This window comes from Cavia porcellus, unplaced genomic scaffold (genome assembly GCF_034190915.1).
Source record: "Cavia porcellus strain 051 isolate PalLab524CR breed Dunkin Hartley unplaced genomic scaffold, mCavPor4.1 scaffold_31, whole genome shotgun sequence".
Lineage (NCBI taxonomy): Eukaryota > Metazoa > Chordata > Mammalia > Rodentia > Caviidae > Cavia > Cavia porcellus.
Genome location: NW_026947514.1, coordinates 29612570 through 29636467, shown reverse-complemented (window position 1 = coordinate 29636467; position 23898 = coordinate 29612570). Strand labels below are relative to the sequence as shown.

The 23898-nt window shown below is 36.4% G+C and overlaps 1 protein-coding gene across 11 annotated transcripts in view; it reads left to right on the top strand.

Moving 5' to 3' along the window:
• The window catches only part of Rgs6 (regulator of G protein signaling 6), a 613466-nt gene that overhangs the window by 416670 nt on the left and 172898 nt on the right, over positions 1-23898 (top strand). For all 11 annotated transcript variants that reach the window (XM_063241036.1, XM_063241035.1, XM_013155229.3 and 8 more), the window contains one exon: positions 1870-1969. In XM_063241036.1, the coding sequence (XP_063097106.1) occupies positions 1870-1969 (100 nt within the window). The remainder of the gene's footprint in view (positions 1-1869; positions 1970-23898) is intronic.

Sequence of the window (23898 nt, the reverse complement as noted above, 5' to 3'; positions counted from 1 at the left end):
GGATTCTTTCTCAGTACCTTACTTTTCAGGGAGACCCAGCAATATCCAGAGACAACTATTTCCCTGGTTGACTGATTTTCTGCAAACCTCTTTGGAAGGTGGAATAGCCTGAACTCTGCAGTCTTTGAGTGGTGTCAAACTTGGCTCCACATCTGGGCAGCTATGTGACCTTGTTAAAAAGATGTTCAGTTCTGCTCTGCTCCTTGAATGCAGAGGGTTGAGTCCCCTGGCATTTCTGTTTTAGGCAAAGAGTTGTGAGACAATATGTTCTATGTAAATTCTTGGCCATACTATTTAATGCCCTGCAAGCTCTCCAAAATGCTCTCCTGTTACTGGAACAGTGACCAACAGTATTCAAGATGGTGACTGTTCCATCAGCCAGGGTCCCAGAATGACTACAATGAGCAGGGTGCCCATACTGACCTGGATAGATATGTAGCAAGAGACAGAAATAAACTTGGTTGAATTAAACTGTGGACACTTTGGGATCTGTTTGTTACCCCAATTTAACCCTAGTTCATATTCTTTGCTAAATCTTACTTTATCTGAAAACATGAGAATTGTGTCATCTATTTAATAAAAGTAATTGTGCAAATTAAGCAGAATAAGATTTACATTAAACTTTAAATGCACCTAGACCATAATAAGTTCTAACTATATTTTGTGATAATGGTATATCATGCTGGATTTTGTCTATAATGAGATATCTATTTCTGTTAAATGTTTTGCAGATCATGTGTCTTGGGGGGGAAAATCACTTATCCTCAAATTACAAGTGTGTTATGTTAAACTAGATGAGCTACAGCTTAAATTTCTAGCTTTAGGATTATGAGACTATTAAAGACTCACCCACAGAACCTTTCTTGGTATTTCAAAGATATTTCTGTGTGTTGGGGAAACAAAATATATGATCAAATCACATATTATCTTTTTTCCTTCTACAGTTCCCCTTTCCCAAACACAAAATCTAAGTCCTTGTTATAAGTGTTTCTGTATCCTATTCTGAAGATTTCTGTCTAGGAAATTACATCGAATTTATAATTTCTTAGCTAGCAATCTATTGCCAATGTCTCTTTTGATTGCACTGGGCTGCAGGCTGCAGTTTGTAGCCAAACATAGTCTTTCTCCAGATAGTGCTGCCTTCCTTCATTCAATTGGAGAGTACCCTGTCCCTGACCACCTGCATCCTGGCTTCAGATGACCATAGAATGCCACTTCTCATAACCACTGAGACCTGTTCTCTATGTCTTCATTTACAGTCTTTCTTTCCTCTTTGCCCTTCTCTTGTTTTCTCTTCTTCCTCTTCCTCTTATTCTTTCTCCTTTTTTCCTTCTTCTTCCTTCCCCATCTTCTCTTCTCCTTTCTCCTCCTCCTCCTCTTTGCTTCTCCTCTTTCCTTTTCTTCCTCATCCTTCTTTTTATTCTTCCTTCTCCTTCATTCCCCCTTTCCCCTTCTTTCCTCTTTCTCCTCCTCCTCCTCCTTTTTCTTCTTCTTTCCACATGACCAACTGACTCTTTCTCTAGTCTTAAATATGGCCCTGCCTGAACTTTATAACAGTTTGTATATGTTAACATTTTAGGTTAAAGCATAGAAAATTATCATTTTGAAGCATTAAAATATGGCAATTTTCTATGGCTAAAATTATATATAAATCTAATTTAGATAAGAAGAGGAATTTCATTGCATACATATTGAATTATTTGTTGCATCCCATCAAGAGTCCTAATGTGTCTCTCCTTCTTTACCGTACTGAATTGGGAAATTTTTCTTACAGGACATGCCTTATGCTCTATGATATCACCCTTTGTCACTTCCATACTTAGAACTTAGTAGGAGAAAATAATGCTTCTTTTCTTTAACACCTTTCAGATTGAAGACATCATTACAAAGATGCAAGATGACAAGACAGGGGGTGTGGCCATCAGAACAGTCAAGAGTTTTCTTTCCAAAATTCCGAGTGTTGTTACAGGTAAGATATTTCTTACAAAGGGTCAGCAGCAAACTATTGAAGGCTATTGCAGAATTCTGTAGCATAGATTGTGGCCTGGGGGATTATCTAAAAAAATCTGTAAATATTAAAAGTGAAACATTCAGTGTGTTTCTTGATTCCAGTCCCACGCTGGACTTGTTTCTAGGAAGAAGATTCCCCTTTGCCAGTCGTTAAGAATAGTGTGATCATGCCAGAATTTACGTGTGTGCAGTTTGAGACTGTAGGGAGTAAATAAGACCATTAATAAAGTGACACAGTAGCAACTCAGGTTGTGGAATAGAAATAAGCACAGAAATATTAAAGAAAATAAGTTTAGGTATTAAAGAAAGTTTTGCATTTTAAGAAACATTTAAATTCTACAAAATGCTTCTAAATCACTATATTTGGACTTCTGAAAAAGTAGTCTTAAAATATTGTCCCACATTTTTTCTGCGTTTTATATTTCCAAACATGTATCTTTTAAAATTTTCATTGTGAAATATAAAAATATGGGTATAGTTTCAATTATAATAAGATAATACATATGCCAACTACTTTGCCTTATAAATAATCTTAATACCTTACAGTCCCCTTGTATGCCTAGTGGACTGAGTCTCCCTCCCTGCCCCATTGTCTATTTTTGTGTTAATAAATTCATTATTTTTCTTCACAGTTTTAGTACATAGATATCTTTCCATTGCTATTCAAACAAATAAATCAATTAAAGTAAAATTTTAAATTATTCTTTCATTCTTAAAGTTTGTCTACTTAGTTTCTAAAATTAAGGATACAACAAGAGTTACTTTCTACTCTCCTCCTTTTAGAATAGCTAAAATAAAAAGATTGACATAAGTGGCACTGATTATATGGAGTAACTAGAATCCTCATGTATTATTCATGGGAGTGCAAAATGGAGCAGCTAATTTGGAAAAAGTTTAACAGTTTCTTCAAGAGCTAAACATGTGCTTAGCATATGACCAATCAATCCCTTTACTTAAGACAGATGGAAAATTGTGTTCACACACTCAGTCACTTCCAAATGTTTGTAGAAACTTTATCCATAATCTCTACAGGCTGGAAATAAGTCAGGTGTTCTTCGCTAGGTAAATGGATGAACACACTCCATTCTATCCATACTTGGCAGTTAAAAAGAAAGTAAGCTACTGGTATATCAGCAACTTTGATTATTCTTAATTTTCCTGGGTGATAGAAATGAGTCCTAAAAGATCATAGTATCTGATTCCATTTACATGACATCAAAACAAAAAAACACACAACAACATAAGCAAAAACAAATCTATTTCCCTAGTGGTAGAAACAAATCAGTGGTTACCACACATTGGCAATTAGGAGGAAAGAGTTTGATAACAAGAGATAGCAATAGTTTTATGATTAGTTTTATGAGGTGATAGGACTGTTCTGTATCTTGACTATGGTGATAACATGCATCTATATAGGTCATACTTATAAAACTGTGTAAGCACACCTACAGGGTAAATTTATAAATTGACTAGATGTCAAGTTAAAAGTAAATAGACTCAGTTAAAGTATCTATGAGTATCCCAATTCTTTATCCATATCATCACTGAACTCAGATATTATTTTAGTCAGATTAGGCTGCTATAACAAGCACCACAGATTGAGAAACTTAGAAACAACAGAAATCTATTTTTCATGATTCTGGGGACTAAAAGTCCAAGATCAGGATGCCAATAGGGACAGATTCTGGTAAAACCTCTTTACAGTTGAAGACAAGAGACTTCTAATTGTATCCTTATATGGTAAAAGAGTACTGGATAACCTTTTAAATCAGAGAGCACTAATTCTATTCATGAGGGCTTCATGCTCATAAGTTACAACCCAAAGGCCCCACTCCTTTGTATCATCATGTTGGGGACTAGATTTCAATATATAAATTTAAGAGAGATACAAATATTCAGTCCATAACAAGAAAAATAGTTGATTAATGTTCTCTGATTTTGAAATATATCTAAACAGAATTATACTACATAAAAGCTATATTATTTTTAATAGATGTCTGAATTTTGTTCAATAATGTGTTTATAATTTTATACCTATTTTCATGGACTAGATCATTCTAGGTTTTTTGTTTGTTTGTTTTTTCCTTACCTTTGGTGCTAGTGTGGGTATCAAATTTATGCCAACCTTGTAAGATAAGCCACATTGCTATTGTGTTGGTCTTTGAAAAGTAATTGACTATCCAATTGTGTTTAATTTCAATTATTTTTTATTTCTAAAGTGTTGTCTGGTACTCATTGCAATATGTTTAGCTACTTGTTTATTTTTTATTAGATATTCATAGAGTGTTTACTCTTTTCTAAGCATTTCTAGGCCATTGGGATTCAGAAGTAAATGAAACAAACATTGCCAGTCTCATAGAAATATGGTTAAAGAAACAATAAACAAGATAAAGAACTAAAGATAGAAAAATTGGTAGAGTTTTAGATAGTTACAAAGACAAAAGAGAACAATCAAATATAAATTGACTATATGTCAAGTTAAAAAGTAAAAAGGAAACATGAAATGTTCACGTGTTGTAATTTTGGGGAAACTGGTCAAGGAAGAACTCTCTAAGAGGGTGACATTCAAACAAAGGTAGAAAAGAGAATAGGGATTGAATCCTGTGGATAATGAAGGAAAGACCATTCCAGACAGCCACTGCTATGTCCCCAGGGTAGGGAGCTCCCAGTATACTGAGGAACTGTGACACAGGAGCCAGAAGGGAGCCAGAGTGGTTAAAACAGAGTAAGGAAATCAAGGACGGCACAGATGAAGTCAGAGTGATAATAGTGAACTAGGTCATGTAACTTTTTAGTCATTATAAGGTAACATGTATGTGGAGTGACATGGTCTGACTTCCATTTCAAGGAGATCACTGTTGTGTTCAGAAGACTTGGGATGGGAGGGGTCATAAGGGCCAGATCATGGTAAAAAATTGAGGATGTGTGAAGTAGTAAGATTCAAATTCAAGTATAAGGGAGAACAGACAGAATTTGAAAACAGGTAAGATACAGAGTGTGAGAAAGAAAATCAGTGATTATTATACACATTTTGGCTTGAGCAAATCAAGAATGAAGTTATTAATTTCAATGGGGAAGACTGAAGGATGAGGATTTTTTTTTCTTTGTATGGTTAAACCGGAAATCAGAAGATCAAGTTTTAGAGACACCTTAGACATTCAACTGGAAATGACAAGTTGGCATTTGGATATGAAGATCTAGATATGGCAGGGGATTGGACTGGCACCAGGGTTCATACCCAGGATCTTCATGCTGAGTTACATCTCCAGCCTTTTATTTCTTTTAAAAATTATAAGACAAGGTCTCTCTAAACCAGTAATTTTCCCACTCTATCTTTAACTTGCCAACTTATCTCAGCCTTCCAGAACAGTAAGATTATAGACATATACTACCATGTCTGGCTTGAAGAACTTGATTATAGTAAAACAGTGAGCTGAGGGAACAAGTCTTCCACACATAAATGATACAGAGGACTATGGGACTAATAAACTCACAGAGGCAGTTAGTATAGATGGAAAAAACATAGTCTAAGTCCTAAAACTTGGGATATCCAATAAAGAGATCCAGAAGATAAGGAGAAAACAGCAAAAGAAACTGAGAAGAAATTGCTAGAGAAAAGAAACAAAATTAGGATGAGACTTTTTGAAAGCTGAATTCTACCCCTTCTAGAAAGGGCTTCAAAGAAAAGGAGTGATCAAAGTTGAATACTGCTATAATTAAGAATGCAGAGGGTTTATAGTTGACCACTGAAGTTGGCAACATTGAATTCATTGCCAACTTTGGTAAGTGCACATTCTATAAAATACTGGCGATGAAAAGCCTATTGGGATGGCTTCAAATCAGAATGAGAGAAAAGCAATTTGAGGAAGTGAGTATATCTCTGAAGGTTTTGTTTCCTATAAAAAGAAGAAATGCTGAGGTAGTTAGGGGGAAACATTAGGTCAGCACATCTAAGTTTTCTAAAAGTACAATTACAGTATATTTTATGATGATACCAAATGACTCTAGGTGGGGAACATGGTACTGGATAAAGAAAATTCAAAGATCGAGGTCAATGAGTAGGTAAAAAAGATTGAATATGAGGTAAATGAGTGGCCTTAGCTGGAAATATGTGCAATTTATTCATAAAAGAGAAAGGGAAGCAAGGATGAGAGTAGGTAGGAGTGGGTAGAATTTCTTTCCTCGTTGCCTCTGCTTTCTTAGTAATATGGAAAGCAAAGACAGTGGAGATGTTCAAGTTTCCATGTGATTACAAACCACAAAATAATCAACTAGGAAAATAAAGAGACCAGAGAAGGAAAATGAAGCTTTGATTACCAGGTAACATTAAGGTCCCTCTTAGGATTACGTACAAGTTTAAAGAGACAAGTCTTTCCCAGTCACATTTAACTCTGAATTCACATATGTCAGGTAGGAATTGGACACAATGCTACAGCAGTTATAAGAGTATGACGAATCAAGAGGCAGGCAAGGTAGCAACTAAAATAACTGACCACTAATTATAACAGAGCAAAGTAAGAATATGAGATGAAGTGAGGAAGGATGAAGAGGAATGAATAATTTGTAACTCCAGTGGCAGAAGAATTTGAAAATTCAAGGCAAGAATAATAGAGCAAATAGTGGTTGGATAATAGATGTTTGAAATGGAGACTATGGAGTGGTTAGAGTTATTGGTGATAACATGATCTAAAACCATCTAAAGTCTGACTGATAAAGAGTAGAGGGCAAGCTCATTGGAAGAGAAGATGCCAAGAACCAGGAGGTCATGACATTGGAAGACTGATCCACAGGCATATTGAAATCACTACTGGAGGGGCATTAGAGAAGGTGGTTGTTAATCTGTGGGACAACCTTTATGGAATGAGAAGTGGACTTCTAAAGAGATCAGGAAGAGGAGGAAAAAACTTTGAATCTCCACTAAATAGATTCAGCTTTCTCACTGTCTGATGGTCTCATGATTCCAAAAAGAAGGAAATGAAGATAGTCTGAGTGTAGCCATGAGAAACAAGAATGTCACTAATTTTCTTTTAAAGTCCAGAATAAGTAACTCATAGCAGAAAAATAGCCGTCCCCTAAGAGTGCTTCAGGGAAGTAGGGCCACTAGGGAAGAACAAGATGATGAAGGAAATATCAAAGTATTTTTCTTATTATTGGCCATGAGTCCCAGAGGGAAAGCGAAAGGATTTCAAGAGTTAATAATATGTGATCTGGTAATAAGTAGCCATGGTTTCTAAGTTCCAGGCACTAGAGTTGTCGCAAGAAATAGTGAGATGAACAAAAACCTGATCTCCACTCTTCAAAAGTTATTAATCTAATGAGCAAAACAGGTACAGGTAGATCCATAAATATATATTTCATTTTATAATAGAAGAATGGATACCATGCTGTTTGGACTGTGGAAATGATCATGACTTTTCCATGGGTATGCATGCAACATTTTTCTGAGATACATGTCTTTTATCTATTTCTGCATAGCAATCTCCCACACTGTATCATGGCTTAAAATTACAGCAGTTTTTCATTTCTCATCATCATGATCCCACTAACTGGCATTCTAGGCAGTTCTTCTGCTGGCCTCACTATGAGGTCATGGTCATCTGATGGTTCAGCTGGGGCTGGACGTCTAGAATGTCCTCACACTTTTACTACTCTTTACTTCTTTTTTACTCTTAGCCATGGATTCAGTTTCCATCCACATCTCCTCATATCCTTCAATAAGGTAGACTCAGCTTTCCATAGCCTGGTGGTCTTGGGGTTCCAAGAGGGAAAGAGTGAAAACTGTAAGACTTAATACCAAAGCTCCAGAATTCATACAATGTCATGTCCATCAAAGCATGTCAGAGGCCAAGCCCTGACAATGCAGAAACAAACTCTACCCCTTGAGGTAGGAGTGCCTTCAAGTACCACTATAAAAGATAATACAAATAGGATTCAAGACACTAGTGGAGAAAGTAGAAATTAGAATAGGGTTTGGTGTCTTAGGCTAACTCATTTTAAATAGGTTCCAACATAATGTGTGTGTGTGTGTGTGTGTGTGTGTGTGTGTGTGTGTATGCTGGGAATTGAACTCACAACCTCACACTTGCCAGGCAGGCACTGTGCCACTGAGCTATACCCCTGGCGACCCAACATAACATTATGAATTAATCGAAAACATTCATCTTATTTTTTTCTCTTCTGAAACACTGCAAAATGAGAGTAAAATATTTCTATTTTAAGAACATAATCCCAAAGTTTGAGATCATTATTATAATAATCTCTTTTGGGAAATAAACATCCTTGGATTGAATATCTTTGAAAGATAGTCCAATAAAAGGGCACTTGATGCGTCATTCTCAAGATACACAATTTATGACGGTCGTGGAGAGTTGTCTTCCTACACAGTAACGACAAAATTTAGGGATATGACAAGTAACTGTAGGAGCAGAATCTGACAAAAGCCCCAAGACTAGCTGACTAACACTTGTCATGGAAAAGCTAAGAAATCATATCACTTTTATGATAGAGTCCTTGATGCAGAAACTAGTAACAAGCAGACTGTTGGTCTAGTTAGAAAGCATTCTTCCAAAATACTTAACCTTCTTAGTTATTCAGGCCAATCACTAGCTCAGTGTCTACTATATAGAAGTAGCAGATTCAGCCCCTTTCCAGAACAGCTGAGGCTGGTGATGATGTGGATCATTAGAATCCCAGGTTAGAGGATGATTCTTGTGTTGAACTTGTTCAAGGATTAGTCAGCACCTGTTTGGGCACAGCTTGATAATTGGAACACAAGGAATTCACTGAACAGTGCCAGCCAAAAGCCAATACTTCAGCCTCACAGTGATGAATCCTCAACAGCCACAGACTGAAACAAAGAATTCCTTGCAGTGCTGTCAGATGGAGCCATAATTGTAATCAACACCAGGAGCATAAAGTGAGACCTATGGCCAGAGTGCCAGCGCTAACACACCTTCCCTAAGCTCTACCACCCAAACGGTCTCTAGAGAAAAACCAACCTCCTTTAGACGATTTATTTCAGGAAATCTTTCCAACGTTTTACCTCTCAAGTTTCTGGCATTAGAGTACAGAGTTGTATACAGAGAAAATCCAAATCTTCAAGTCTTCCAAGATTAAAATTTAAGAGGAATTCTATGGCTGTGTGGCCACTCTTACTGGGCTGATGAAGGCCATGTCCGTGTAGAAGAGTAGCCAGCCTCTACTGCAGCCTCCATTTGACTTTCTGACCCTAAGCCAAATAGCCAGTCTGCCAGGAGATGCTCCTTCAACTATTTTAGGAGAATGTTGGAGTTTCCACTCCAGCAGTAAGCACTGAAGGATAGTTTTTAAACCCTTGTATATGAAGATCTCTTTTCCTTCATTTAAAAAAAAGAAGGTACAAATGATATAATGAACAATAGTTAAGCCAACAGAGGTCTCTAACTCATGCATTGCTGGTTAGGCAACAGTGAGCTGAGGTGGTTTCAGCAATAGACAGACACCAACTGTATGATACTCAGTTTCTCCTGATGAACTCTTACTCCCGAAGACTGTTGATAAAGACCATGTAAATGTATGCCAGTGTGTCCAAAACCCTCTTTAGTACAAGCTCTGCAAAGCTGTTAGCACCCTTTTCTCAACAGCATGGTGAAAATCAGAGATCAGAATAATGCCAATATGCAGCATTAGCCCCGAGAAAGAAGCGCCCAGCTGAAAGGCCCACTTCTGAGCTGTCCATCTACTACACTGAGGAAAAATCTTACCCACTTACCCAAACCATCCAAAAGTTAAAGAAAGAAGCAACTATTCATGACTTATACCAAATAAATAAATGAATACATTGGGATATTCAGACATGTATCTTGTAACAGAGCAAATGAATCTGGGCAGAACACTCTAAGAGTTTAGAGTATAAGGAGAAGGTTCCAGAATGAACATGGTTTCTGACTGGCCATAGTTCAATTTATAGTTTTCCAACTTTGTAACTTGATGATGGTGTGAAAGTCTTACACATTCTGTAGAGACTGTTCTTCAAGTTTTGGACATTGATCATTTTCTGGATGAGAGATGGGCTAATAATCCTCTCTGGGCAGTAGCAGCAGGCCACAGATCCCAGTCAAACACACAGGGATAGGAGGAAACAACTGATGCTTTCGAGTGCACCATGTTGTGAAGCTGGGATGTTCAGTGGGTTAGGAAGAGTGAATGCATGTTTTACTTGCATTCTTTTCAACTTACAAGGAAATTATCAGAATGTAATCACAAGTCAAGGAGAATGTATATTTACCAAAAGAAAACAAAAGCAAAAGAGTTAAAACTGAAACACTGTAAAGGAAAAAATAAAACCTACAGGTCTAGAAAAATGGGTTTAAAAAATGAAAAAGAAAAATGGATTTGAAAAAAGAATTTGTGAAGACTGAACATAGGAATAAGAGGGAATGCATAGATATAAACAAATCAAAAAATTGAAATAAAGTTTTCTAGAATTCACAGGATCTGTGACACTAAATGACATAAAACCATCAGACACGAATGGGTATTATTCTTTTGGGTAAATTTCTTTTATATACCTTTGTAGTGCCTTTGATTACAACCTTCCTACGGTGTAGGTTCCTGCCACTTGGAACAGTGACACATAAAGTATTAGGTATTTTGTGACTTTCCATCTTATAAATTCCATTTACCTGGAAATTTCATACAGATGCTGAACTGAAAGCACCTCTTTGGATTATCTACGTGAACCTCTTCTTTGTTTTTCTCTTCTTTGTCTTTTTGGTTTTCATATGTCTGGTCTAACTGAATTGGTTAAATATTTGTTAATGCTAAATATTTAATAAAAATTAATTTAATAATTTTAAATAAATATATTCAGTCAATCCAAATAAAGATAACCGGTATTGATCTAACCCATATTAGGTAAAGAAGGTTCCTTTACATAATATGAGCTCTTGAGGAAATCATGTTTTAGGAAAGAGAAGGCACAAGATCAGTCTCAGTCCTGCTGAGTCTGAGTTTTTAAAGGGACAATAAGTGTTGCCATCTAGGCAGTACAGTTATGAGAGACAGATTGATGTCCTAGAAAACATCTTTTTTTAAGAAAGTATGGATTTGAAAGTCATCTGGGACTAAGTGCAGGGGACTCTAAGGACCTGACTAAGTACCACAATGTTAACAACTAAGCTAGGTATTAGTTCATACCCTACTTAGCCAGGAGATGAATGTTAACCCATCCACTCCCACCTTCTAGGACAGTGATATTTAACCATTTAGAGCCTTCAGTGATGCAAACAGCCCACTACAGCACATATGCCTTAGGTTCACCACCACTGATCTAGAATTTTGAGTTTGAAATTTCCCTACTTACATGTAAAGGAAAACATCTTTACTCTGTTTCAGGAACTTACAGATGGATTCATAGATATTTCTGGGATGATAATGTCCATTTGTCCACCCATGGATTGGACATGATGGGCTTGGGATGGCCATCCCAGGGAGGAAAGGTACTGAGATAAGGGGAGGGTATATTTAGAAGATAACTAATAAGAGACACATTAAAACAATTTTTCCTTCAAAAGATGAGAAATTATGAGCTCTAAGGGGGTAAAGCTTAGCATTAAATCAAAGCCAAGGCTCATTGACTTTTGTGGAGGAAGACTCATTCATAAGAAATGCAAATCTGTGCAAAACCATCTCACCTTCCTGAGGCTGCTTAGCAAGGTGTCCACAGAAAGGGCACTTCACAATCACCCTTCCACTCCCATTTCAAGACTTCAGATCAGCTTTTGTCTCCCCTCCCCTCTGAATAGCAAGTAGAAAACAAAAAATGATAGCTGGAGCTAGAGTGGTGGAGTTTCTCAGTTTCCAACTCTTAGCTTGCCAGCCCTGTCCCCTTCCCACCTGCCCTGTGCGTGACAGACATATCCTGGGATAAATGCCTGCCAAGCCCAGGAAAGAAGCCAGATCGCACAGCTTTGCCCAGCTGTCATACACAGTCATTCCAGGATAATTCTCTATCACCTGACTGTCCTAAAGAATGTTCCAGAGACTTTGGAGATTAATCTCTCCCATGCCACTCTCAGAAACACAAATCCCTAGCATGTAAGACACATAAGATATCTAGGCTCACTCATTTCTGCAGACAGGAAAACTGAGTCTCACAAACAGAAATCACACAGCTTGTTAAGGACAGAACCAAAACTAGAGTCTTGAATCCTCACTCGATTCCTCACTGCCATTGCAAACTGCTTCCAAAACCTCAGGCAGAAATTTATAGATTCTTAAATTGCAACACTTCCTTGAAGGTGTCTGATGCATTCCCCCGCTGAACAGGAGAATCATTTGCAGAGCTTGTTAAAAATATAAATCCCAGGACACCCTCATGGACCTGGATTCAGAAACATCTATTTTCAGCATCTTCCCAGATTGACTCTACAGCCTGTCTGATTTGGAATCAGTATAACCCCTGCCAAGTGCACGCGAGCCTCTGTTTTAATAACCTCCAATGATGAATGTCATCATCTCTCATTCCATCTTTGGACAACTTTGACCTTTGAAAACTTCTTCATTATAATGAACTGAACCTTACTTGCTCCCTGTTGCTTCACTTCATTAGCCTTAGTTCTCACAAAGAATAGAGGAAAGAATTTAATTAAAATAATATCCACCTAGATCTTCTTCATGAAATTTCATTGTACAAATAATTTTCAGAAAATATGCTAGGTAGATTAAAACCTTTTTCTTTTGCTTATCTCAATCTCTTTGATGTGTATATTTTTACCTTTTTTGCATAGTCTACAGTTTTATTTTTAATCACTTTATGTTGACATAAACATGAAAAGTATTTTTGCTTCTTGGCAGAGCAGTTTTGAAGAAGGGGTATAGAACTACAAGTTGTCTGTGTGACCTTGATTTGGTGGCAGTGACCTTGAGCTGGTCACCAACCACATGAGCTCCAGTCTCTTCATCTGGATTAAACATTTTCTGTGGTCAGTTCTGGCCTTCTGTGAGTAGATGCATGTGTATTTCAAGAGTGATTCCATTGCTCTAAATATTTCTATTTTCTTTCTTAAGAAATTTTAAGGGTTCTAATGCTTAGATAAAAATCAAAGCCATAAATTCAAATTTATATCCATATCCACATATTTATACATAATATATGCAACTTCAGAGATAGAGACTATATATAGTGAGCATATATAGAAAGAATATATTTAGAATATATATAAATATATATGTTTTATATAGAATACAGAGAAAGAATTTGCTCTCTGTATATAATTGATTTGGAGGTTCTTGCACTGGGGAAGAGTAGACTATCCTATTCAAACTAATTTTCTTGAGAAACAGTAGAAGCTGAATGACAGTAGATTAAAAGAAAACAATTGTTAATCTAAAATTTAATACATAGAAATTTAACATTATGCTAATAATTTTAACAACTTAGAATATATAAATTCTTTGAAACACGAAATTGCTAAAATTTGCATTAAGAATTTTTAGTTGTACATAGCTATGTATTTTAAAGGAACTAAACTGATATTTTCAAAATTCTCCACAAACAAAACTATAGTTCTAGATGGCTTTCTAGGTAATGTGTTAAGGAATTCAAGGAGAAAATACCAATTCTCCATTGACAAAGTGGGAATACTCAACACATTTTATTAAACTGAGATTACTCAGTGGTAAAAATAAGTCAAAACATTACAAGGATTCTCTCATGAACCAAAATGCAAATATTTAAAATAAAATATAAGCAAATTAGTAAGTCAAAAACTGGCAAACATTTTTTAAAGTTTACATGACAAATGTTTTAGGCTTTGCAAATCAAATAGTCTGTTATAATTATTCAACTCTGCAACCATAAAGTAAAAGCAGCTGTAGATAATATATACATGAATGGCTGTGACTATATTTCTAGGAAACTGTGTTTACAAAATGGCTGTGACTGAATTACTCTGAAACTGTGTTTGCAAAACAGGTGGCAAGTCATTCTCCGGCTACCCCTGCCTTTGGTGCATTCACAAACAGCATGTGAACAAAAGAAGGCAGAAGCTGGAGGCTATAAACCGTATGGCTCCTCTTACATAAAATTAAGATAACCAGAACTGTGAAATGCTAGTAGTTAGGGGTATATGTTTAGGTGATAAAAGTGACAGAAAAAATACGAAGCTTTATAACTTTTGCTGTTACGGTTTCTTTGTAATTTGATTATGAGGGTTCTGTGTTAAGAGGAGCCATAAGCAAAGATGGTCCCTAGAATTCTAGGAGAGCCCTAACCAGAACAAAAGTTAGGTTAAAATGTGCTAGATGAGATGGGCGAACAGATGAAAAAAATGCATGAAATCAAAATTTACTATTCATAGGTCCCAGCGAGGTTAGGAGAGGTGACAGGAGGCCAACAGGAAGTCCAGAAACAGCAGGGAACTCAACCAAGAGGTAAAGAATGAAAGTAAGAGCAAGACAAAAATAGGATATGTGGGACCATGGCTTTATAAAGGTTCATAGGAATTATCCCTTTCTTGTGAGGTTGGTGGATAAGCTAGTTTAAGAAAATTAGGCTTTACCTTGGTCAACATCACTGAGATGTATTGGGTCATTGAGATGAGAAATTAGCAAACTGCCACACAGGGCAAGGGACTCAACTCCAAAGGTGATAGGTATGACTTGGTTTCCAATATAGTAACTTATGTGAAACCTAAAAATTATGCTGAAGCAGCAACAGTACTAAAAACATTTTTTATGATGGCAAGTGTTATTGTTTATCTCTAAAGGGCACAGAGCACATTATTATTGGAACAATAAAGGACAACTGGGGCATTGAAAAAAATTAATGTACATTATGGAAACAAGCATTTTTTATTTAAAAAACAGAAAAGAGTAGAAATACTATATAATTTCAAAAAAATAAACAGTAAGAAGTCACTAGTTGATAAATTACATATTGTCCTCTTATAAATAGTTGTTCAAGTTACAAAAGTGAAGCATACAAAGTGGACATTTAAGCAGCAAGACTGCAAACAGTTCTGTTCAACTATCCAACAAAAACTTAATAATATTGGTTATCAGTCCTACACACTTAAATATACATGTAGTTATATCCTTTAGAGCATTTTCTTTTCCTCTCTTTTTTACAATAGCAATTACACATTTTGGGTTTTATTACTCCTACATTTCTTATTACTTTTTACACTAGAGGCACAATGTGAATTTATAAATATGATTCTTATTTATTTCACTAGAGGATAGCCTCAAGTTCCATTTGCCTATGAAGGCCTCAAGATCATCCTTTGTATAGCTGAGTAACATTCCACAGTATAAAAATACCACATCTTTTTTATCCACTCTGTGGTTAATGGGCACGTTGGTTGTTTCCAAGATTTAGCTATTACAAATTGTGCTGCAGTAAGAAGCCCCTTCCTTTGTCTGAAAGACTGAATATTTCTGCAAGCAGGGAGGGATCGCAGGTTCCTGAGGCACCTCAGCCTGTGGTGAGTGCCCAGCACAGTCTGCCCAAATCTCAGACTGTTCCGGACCCCCCAGGCTTCTGGATGCAGTGAAGTGGAGCAGTGGGTTAGAGGCCACTACAGCCGCCTCCCCATCCCTCCCAGCTACACTTGGAAGTCTGCTGAGCTCCTGACGGATGGGCGGGCCTACACTAACCCCCGAGCCCAGCCGTGCCTAGCCATCTGCCTGCAGAGGAGGAGCTGGGCGGATCTGGAGTGCCTGCAGAAGTCCCTTCCTTTGTCTGGAGGACTGTGGATATCTCTGCAAGCAGGGAGGCATCACAGGCTCCTGAGGCACTGCGGCCTGTGGTGAGCACCCTAACCCGGCTGCGATTGAAGAGCTGTGGATCTTCCAAGGGGCAGGTGGGCACACAGTGTCCCTGAGGCCCAGCTTGTCTGGAACTGCGGAGTTCTGAGCAGGCAGAGGAGGGCCACTGGTTCTGTAGGCCCAATGGCTTGGGGTAGCGTGGTGTCAGAGTCTCAGTAGCTCCAAACATAGAAGGGGATTTTCAACAGATCCGGAGGAAGCTTTCAAATAACACTTGAAACACAGAAATATAGAAAATGACAAAACAAAAGACCAAATTACAACCTCAAACCTCCAGCCCATCTCAGGAAACCCTAGGAGCGATGTATATAGAAGAAAATATATCCCATCCACCTCATATATCGGACATAATAGCTACTGAAGTTGACAAGCAACTCCAGGAAGCTTTAAAGAAATTCAAACTCAAAATAATCTCCCAGATAAAAGAAGAAATGATAAAAGAAATGAAAGAGATTCTAAATATATCTAAAGAAAACACAGATAAAAAATTGGAGGAACTAAACAAAAAGATAGAATCCCTAGACGAGCAATATAAGAAACAAACAGAATACATAATGCAGATGCACAGAGATATACAGGAAATAAAAAACTCCACTGAAAGTTGTAAAAACCACCTTAATGAAAGTGAAGATAGAATTTCAGACCTTGAAGACATGATTGCAGCTAGTGAAAGATCTTTTGAAAATAACAAGGAATCAGGAAACAACAATTCAACAACTGCAAGATGATGCAAAGAAGAATAACATAAGAATGATAGGGATTAATGAAAGAGAGGGAGACAACATAAAGGATGTCAAGAGGATATTTAGAGAAGTAATAGCTGAAAATTTCCCAAGCATGAGATCAGAAACTGACATCAGGATCAGTGAAGCATACAGAACTCCAAACACTCATAACCAAAATAAAACTACACCCAGACATATAATAATCACCATCCCAGAAATCCAACATAAGAATAGATTATTAAAAGCTGTCAGAGAGAAAAGACAGATCACTTATAAAGGAAAACCTATCAGAATCACAGCAGACTTCTCAGCACAAACGATAAAGTCAAGAAGAGCATGGAGTGAAGTATTCCAGATCCTAAAGCAAAATGATTTCCAACCAAGACTGATATATCCTGCAAAACTATCATTCAAAATAGATGGTGCAATACGATACTTCCATGACAAAGAACAGCTGAAGAACTTCATGAACACCAAACCAACCCTGCAAAAAATATTGAAATACAGTTTAGATACACAAAGGAAAAAACCACTAAGCAAAGCAAATAATTAAACAGAACAGAAAGATAAAGATGCAACAGCAGAGAGATAACATTCCTACAATTAACCAGCATTTAACAGTAATAACCATTAATGTAAATGGTCTCAATGCACCAATCAAAAGAAACAGACTAGCAGAATGGATCAAGAAACAAAATCCAACCATATGCTGTTTACAGGAAACCCATCTAACCCAGAAGGATACTCACAGACTGAAAGTCAAAGGATGGAAAACAATTCTTCATGCAGCAGGAATCCAAAAAAAGGCAGGAGTAGCCATTCTGTTTGCAGACAACGTGAACTTTAAACCAACAATGACCATAAAGGACAAAGAAGGTCACTACATACTCATAAGGGGAAAACTCCAAGAGGAAGAGATAACTATCTTAAATATATATGCACCAAACTCCAGAGCACCCAGTTATATAAAACATTTATTAACAGAAATGAAAACTCAAATTATCAGTAACACAATTGTAACAGGAGACCTTAATACGCCACTGACACCAAGGGACAGATCAACCAGACAGAAAATGAGCAAAGAACAGAACTGAATCACACCTGTGAACAAATGGGTTTGATAGGCATATACAGAATGTTCCACCCAACAACATCAGAATACACATTCTTCTCAGCAGTACATGGATCATTTTCTAAAATAGACCATATATTAGCTCACAGAACATATTTAAACAAGTGCAAAAGAGCTGAAATCATCCCTTGCATGTTATCGGATCATAGCGCTCTGAAATTAGAAATTAATGATAAAAGATACTGCAAAAATCCCACAAACACATGGAAACTGAATAACACACTCTTGAGTAATCAGTGGGTCACAGAACAAATTAAAGAAGAAATCAAACAATACCTAAAAGAAAATGAAAATACAGATACAACTTACCGGAACCTGTGGGATGCAATGAAAGCCGTCCTGAGAGGAAAATTTATTGCACTGAGTTCCCACATCAGGAAAACAGAATGAATACAAATAAATAACTTGATGCTACACCTCAAACAGCTAGAAAAAGAAGAGCAAGTCAAGCCCAAAGCCAAAAGAAGAGAGGAAATTATAAAACTCAGAGCAGAAATCAATGCAATAGAGACTAAGAAAACAATCCAAAGAATCAACAAATCAAAGAGTTGGTTCTTTGAAAGAATAAATAAAATCGATAAGCCCCTAGCCAACCTTATTTAAAAAAGGAAAGAAAAAGCTCAAATTCATGCAATAAGAAATGAAAAAGGAGAAATCACTACAGACCCAATAAAAATGCAGAAGATCATCAACACCTATTTCGAAAACCTCTACTCTCAAAAGTTTGATAACACAGAAGAAATAGACAGATTCTTAGAAGCATATGAAGTGCCAAAGCTAGATCAAGAGGATGTAAAACTGTTGAATAACCCAATCTCTGTTACTGAAATTGAAAATGTAATTAAGTCCTTACCCACCAAGAAGAGCCCAGGCCCAGATGGATTCACTGCAGAATTCTACAAGAAATACAAAGAAGACCTAATGCCGACACTCCTCAAACTATTCAATGAAATTGAAAGGGAAGCAATCCTTCCTAAGTCATTCCTGGAAGCAAATATTACTCTAGTACCAAAACCTGAGAAAGACCCAACTAAAAAAGAGAACTATAGACCAATCTCCCTAATGAACACAGATGCAAAAATCCTCAATAAAATATTGGCAAATAGGATCCAGCAAATCATCAAGAAGATTATACACCATGACCAAGTGGGATTCATCCCAGGAATGCAAGGATGGTTCAACATACGCAAATCAATAAATGTAATCCACCATATCAATAAAGCCAAAAATAAGAATCACATGATCATTTCTATAGATGCAGAAAAAGCCTTCGATAAGGTCCAACATTTATTCATGATAAAAACTCTACAGAAAATTGGAATAGATGGTCTTTACCTCAATATAATAAAGGCCATTTATGACAAACCAACAGCCAGCATCATACTAAATGGCCAAAAATTGAAAGCCTTTACTTTAAAAACAGGCACAAGACAAGGATGTCCTTTATCACCACTCCTATTTAATATAGTACTGGAAGTACTAGCCAGAGCAATTAGGCAAGAAAGAGAAATAAAAGGGGTAAAGATAGGAAAAGAAGAAGTTAAGTTGTCATTGTTTGCAGACGACATGATACTCTACATAGAAGACCCCCTAAGCTCCATTGAAAGACTCTTAGATACAATAAATAAATTCAGTAATGTGGCTGGATACAAAATCAATACTCAGAAATCAATAGCATTCCTATACTCAAACAACAAAATCACAGAGAGGGAAATAAGAGAAACTGGACTATTCACATTAGCAAGCAAAAAAATGAAATATTTAGGAATTACTCTTACGAAAGAAGTGAAAGACTTATACAGTGAAAACTATAATACACTGAAAAAGGAAATTGAAGATGATCTCAGAAAATGGAAAGACATCCCTTGCTCATGGATAGGAAGAACAAACATTGTGAAGATGGCCATTCTCCCAAAACTCTTATACAGATTCAATGCAATCCCAATAGAAATACCATCAACATACCTCATAGATCTAGAGAAATCACTCCTAAATTTCATCTGGAACCAGAAGAGACCTAGAATCGCAAAGGCAGTTCTAAGCAGCAAAGGCAAAGCAGGAGGCATCACAATCTCTGACTTGAAATTATACTACAAAGCAACAGTAGTAAAATCAACATGGTATTGAAATCAAAACAGAGGCGAAGATCAATGGAATAGATTAGAAGATACAACCACAACTACAAACACACTCAACCACCTTATCTTTGATAAAGGAGCCAAACAGGTTCACTGGAAGAACGAGTCTCTTTGATAAATGGTGCTGGAAAAACTGGCTCTCCATTTGCCGAAAACTAAAGCTAGACCCATGTCTATCACCATGTACTAAATTAAAATCTAAATGGGTCAAAGATCTGAATATTAAAACAGAAACACTAAATCTATTGGAAGACAAATTGGGTAGAAACCTTGGAGACATAGGAGTAGGTAGAGAATTCATGAACAGGACTCAAACTGCACGGGAAACACTTCCCAGAATCAATAACTGGGACCACTTCTTATTAAAAAGTTTCTGCATGTCAAAAGAAATCTCCAGCATAGTGAAAAGAAAACCCACAAACTGGGAAAAGATTTTAGTGAACTCTCTCTCAGACAAGGGACTCTTGTCTAAAACATATAAAGCATTAAAAAAACTCAGACCTCCAAAATTCAAAGATCCAATCCAAAAATGGGCATCTGAGATGAATACGCAATTCTCAGATGAAGAAATGCAAATGGCAAATAAATACATGAAAAAACGCTCATCATCATTGGTCATTAGAGAAATGCAAATTAAAACCACACTGAGATACCATCTCACTCCTGAAAGAATGGCCAGGATCAAGAAAACCAACAACAACAAATGCTGGAGAGGCTGTGGGGAAAAAGGAACTCTCCTGCACTGTTGGTGGGAGTGTAGACTGGTACAGCCTTTGTGGAGGTCTGTCTGGAGGTTTCTCAAAAAGTTGGGATTGGAAATCCCATTTATTCCAGCTATTCCACTTCTAGGCATATTCCCAGAAGAACTGAAAGCATCATACCACAGTGATTTATGTGCACCTATGTTTATAGCAGCACAATTTGTAATCGCCAGATCTTGGAAACAACCCAAGTGTCCATCAACTGAGGAATGGATAAAAAGTTGTGGTATTTCTATACAATGGAGTATTATTCAGCTAAAAAGAAGGATCACATTGAGATATTTATCAATAAATGGGCACAGCTTGAGACCATACTCATAAGTGAAATAAATCAATCTCGCATGTATGAATACCGAATAGTTTCCCTAATGTAAGTAATGATTCAAATATATGAAAATATGTGGCAATCATGATTCCCCATTATGTGGCCTTGAAGCCTTATAAAATTTTCACTTATTAATTAGAAAGGCTTTATTCTGGGCTTCTTGATATGGAAATATTTGAAGCTATAGTATATGAAGTTTTATCCAAATATTTCAAGGAAAAAGACAGACACTATGGTAACTATTATTCTTTAAAAAAATTATTTAGTTATTTCTTATGTTTATTTTAATTAAGGGAAAAATTTAAAAAATTAGGATATATAATAGTAACTCTTTTCGATTTCCTATTAACTTGTTTTGAAGTCCTGTAATACTCCCACGATCTTGTTTTGACTGATTAGACTCTGTTCCATTCTGTGTGATAGTATCAAGTCTGAGGGTATAGGCAACTACTTTGAAGGCAATAAGATTCACTAAGATGCCCAATCTGGTTTGTCTATTGTCTCCTTTGGAAGTCCTGTAATGTTTACAATGTCTAAGTTTTATTGGTCTTGTTCTCTACTGTTTTGTCCAACTTTATAATATCTAATGAGATAGACAAATCTTTTTAAGGAAACAAGAGACAACGTTGATAACCATTGTTAATAACCGTGTACTCTGTTCTACATCATGTGCTATGTCTATCCTTGGTTTTGACTGACAGCTTTGTTCTGCCATATTTGACTTTATTCTCCCCCCCCCAAAAAAAAAGTAATAAGAACTAAGGAGTAATAAAATCCAAAATGTGTAAATTTTGTTGTAAAAAGAGAAGAAGGGGAAAAAAAAGAGCTCTAACGGATATAACAGCAAGTGTGTATAGGGGTGTTGAATAGCTGACTACATTAATGTTTTTGGATCATTGAACACAGCTGTTTGCAGTCTCTCTGTTTGAATGTCTACTTTGTATTCTTTGATACTGTGATTTGAGCAACTATTTCCAAGATGATAATATGTAATCTATTAACAGGTGATTTCTTACTGTTATGTTTTTTTTTTGTAGTTCTGTATTATATGTAACCTTACACTGCTTTGTTTTGTTTTGTGTTTTTCTCTTTTTCCTCTTAAATAAAAAAAAAACAAAAACAAATTGTGCTGCAGTGAACATGGGTGAACATATATCACTGTAATATGACCTTTTCAATTTTTCTAGGAAAATACCCAGGAGGGGAATAGCTGGATTGAATGGAACTTCCACTCGTAGTCTTCTAAGAAATCTCCATACTGATTTCCATAGTGGTTGCACCAGTCTACACTCCCACCAACAGTGGAGCAGTGTTCCTTTTTCCCTGCAGCCTTGCATTCATTTATTATCAATTGATTTCTTGATGACAGCTGTTCTTGCCAGGGCGAGATGAAATCTCAGTGCTGTTTTACTTTGCATTTCTCAAATGACCAGTGATGGTGAACATTTCTTCATGTATTTATTTGCCATTTGTATATCTTCATCTGAGAACTGTGTATTTATCTCAGATGCCTATTTTTGGAGAGGATTTTTGAATGGGGGGGCTTGATGCTTTTCAATTCTTTATATGTTCTAGATATAAGTCCTTTGTCTGAGGAGTTGTTGGCTAAAATTATTTCCCATTCTGTGGGTTTTCTTTTCACTCTGTTTGTGATTTCTTTTTAAGTGCAGAAACTTTTCAATAATATGAGATCCCAGTTGTTGATTCTTTGAAGTGTTTCCCATGCAGTTTGCATTTTGTTTATGAATTCTCTCCCTACCCCTGTGTCTCCAAGACTTCTACCTACCTTGTCTTCCAGTAGATTTAGTGTTTCCATTCTAATATTTAGGTCTTTGATCCATTTAGACTTTAGTTTTGTGTGTGGCATAGGCATGGATCTAGTCTTAGTCTACGGCATGTGGAAAGCCAATATAATAAATATTAAAGAGGCTATCCTTCCGGTGAATATGTTTAGCCCCTTAGTCACTCAGGTGGCTGAGTGTCTTTGTAGTTGTGCTTGTATCTTCTAATCTGTTCCATTGATCCTCATGTCTAGTTCTTTGCCAGTACCATGCTGATATTATCACTGTGGCTTTGTAGTATAGCTTCAAGTCAGGAATTGAGATGCTTCCTGTTTGCCTTTGTTGCCCAGAATTGCCTTTGCTATTCTAGGTTTCTTCTGTTTCCAAATGAATTTTAAGAGTGTTTTCTCTAGATCTGTTAATGGTATTTTGATTGAGATTGTATTGAATCTGTATAACAGTTTGGGCAGTATGGCCATTTTCACAATGTTTGTTCTTCCTAGCCAAGAACAAGGAATATCCTTCCATTTTCTAATATTCTCTTCAATCTCTTTGATTAGCATAGCATAATTTTCAGCATTTAGGTCTTTTACTTTCTTAGTTAGGTTGATTCCTAAGTATTTCATTTTTTTAGATGCTATTGTGAAGGGCAATATTTCCATATTTTCTCTCTCAATGAGTTTTTTGTTTGTGTACAGGAATGCTATTGATTTTTGAGTGTTGACTTTATATCCAGCTACACTGCTGTATTTGTTTATTACTTCTAGTAGTCTTTTAATGTAGTTTTTTGGATCTTCTATATAGAGTATCGTGTCATCTGCAAATAGTGATAATTTAACTTCTTCCTTTCCTATGTATAATCCTTTTATTTCTCTCTCTTGTTGATTGCCCTGGCTAGTGTTTCCAGAACTATTATTGAATAGGAGTGGTGATAGTAGACATCCTTGTCTTGTTTCTGATTTTAAAGTGGAAGATTTCAGGTTTTGTTCACTTAATATAATATTGGCTGTTGGTTTGTCATAGATGGCCTTCATAATATTGAGATAGACACGGTGTATTCCTAGTTTCTGAAAGGATTTTTATTATGAACATGTGTTGACTTTATCAAAAACTTTTTCTGCATCTATTGAGATGACCATGTGGTTTTTGTTTTTGGCTCTGTTGATGTGGTATATTACATTTATTGATTTGTGTATGTCAAAGCATCACTGCATTCC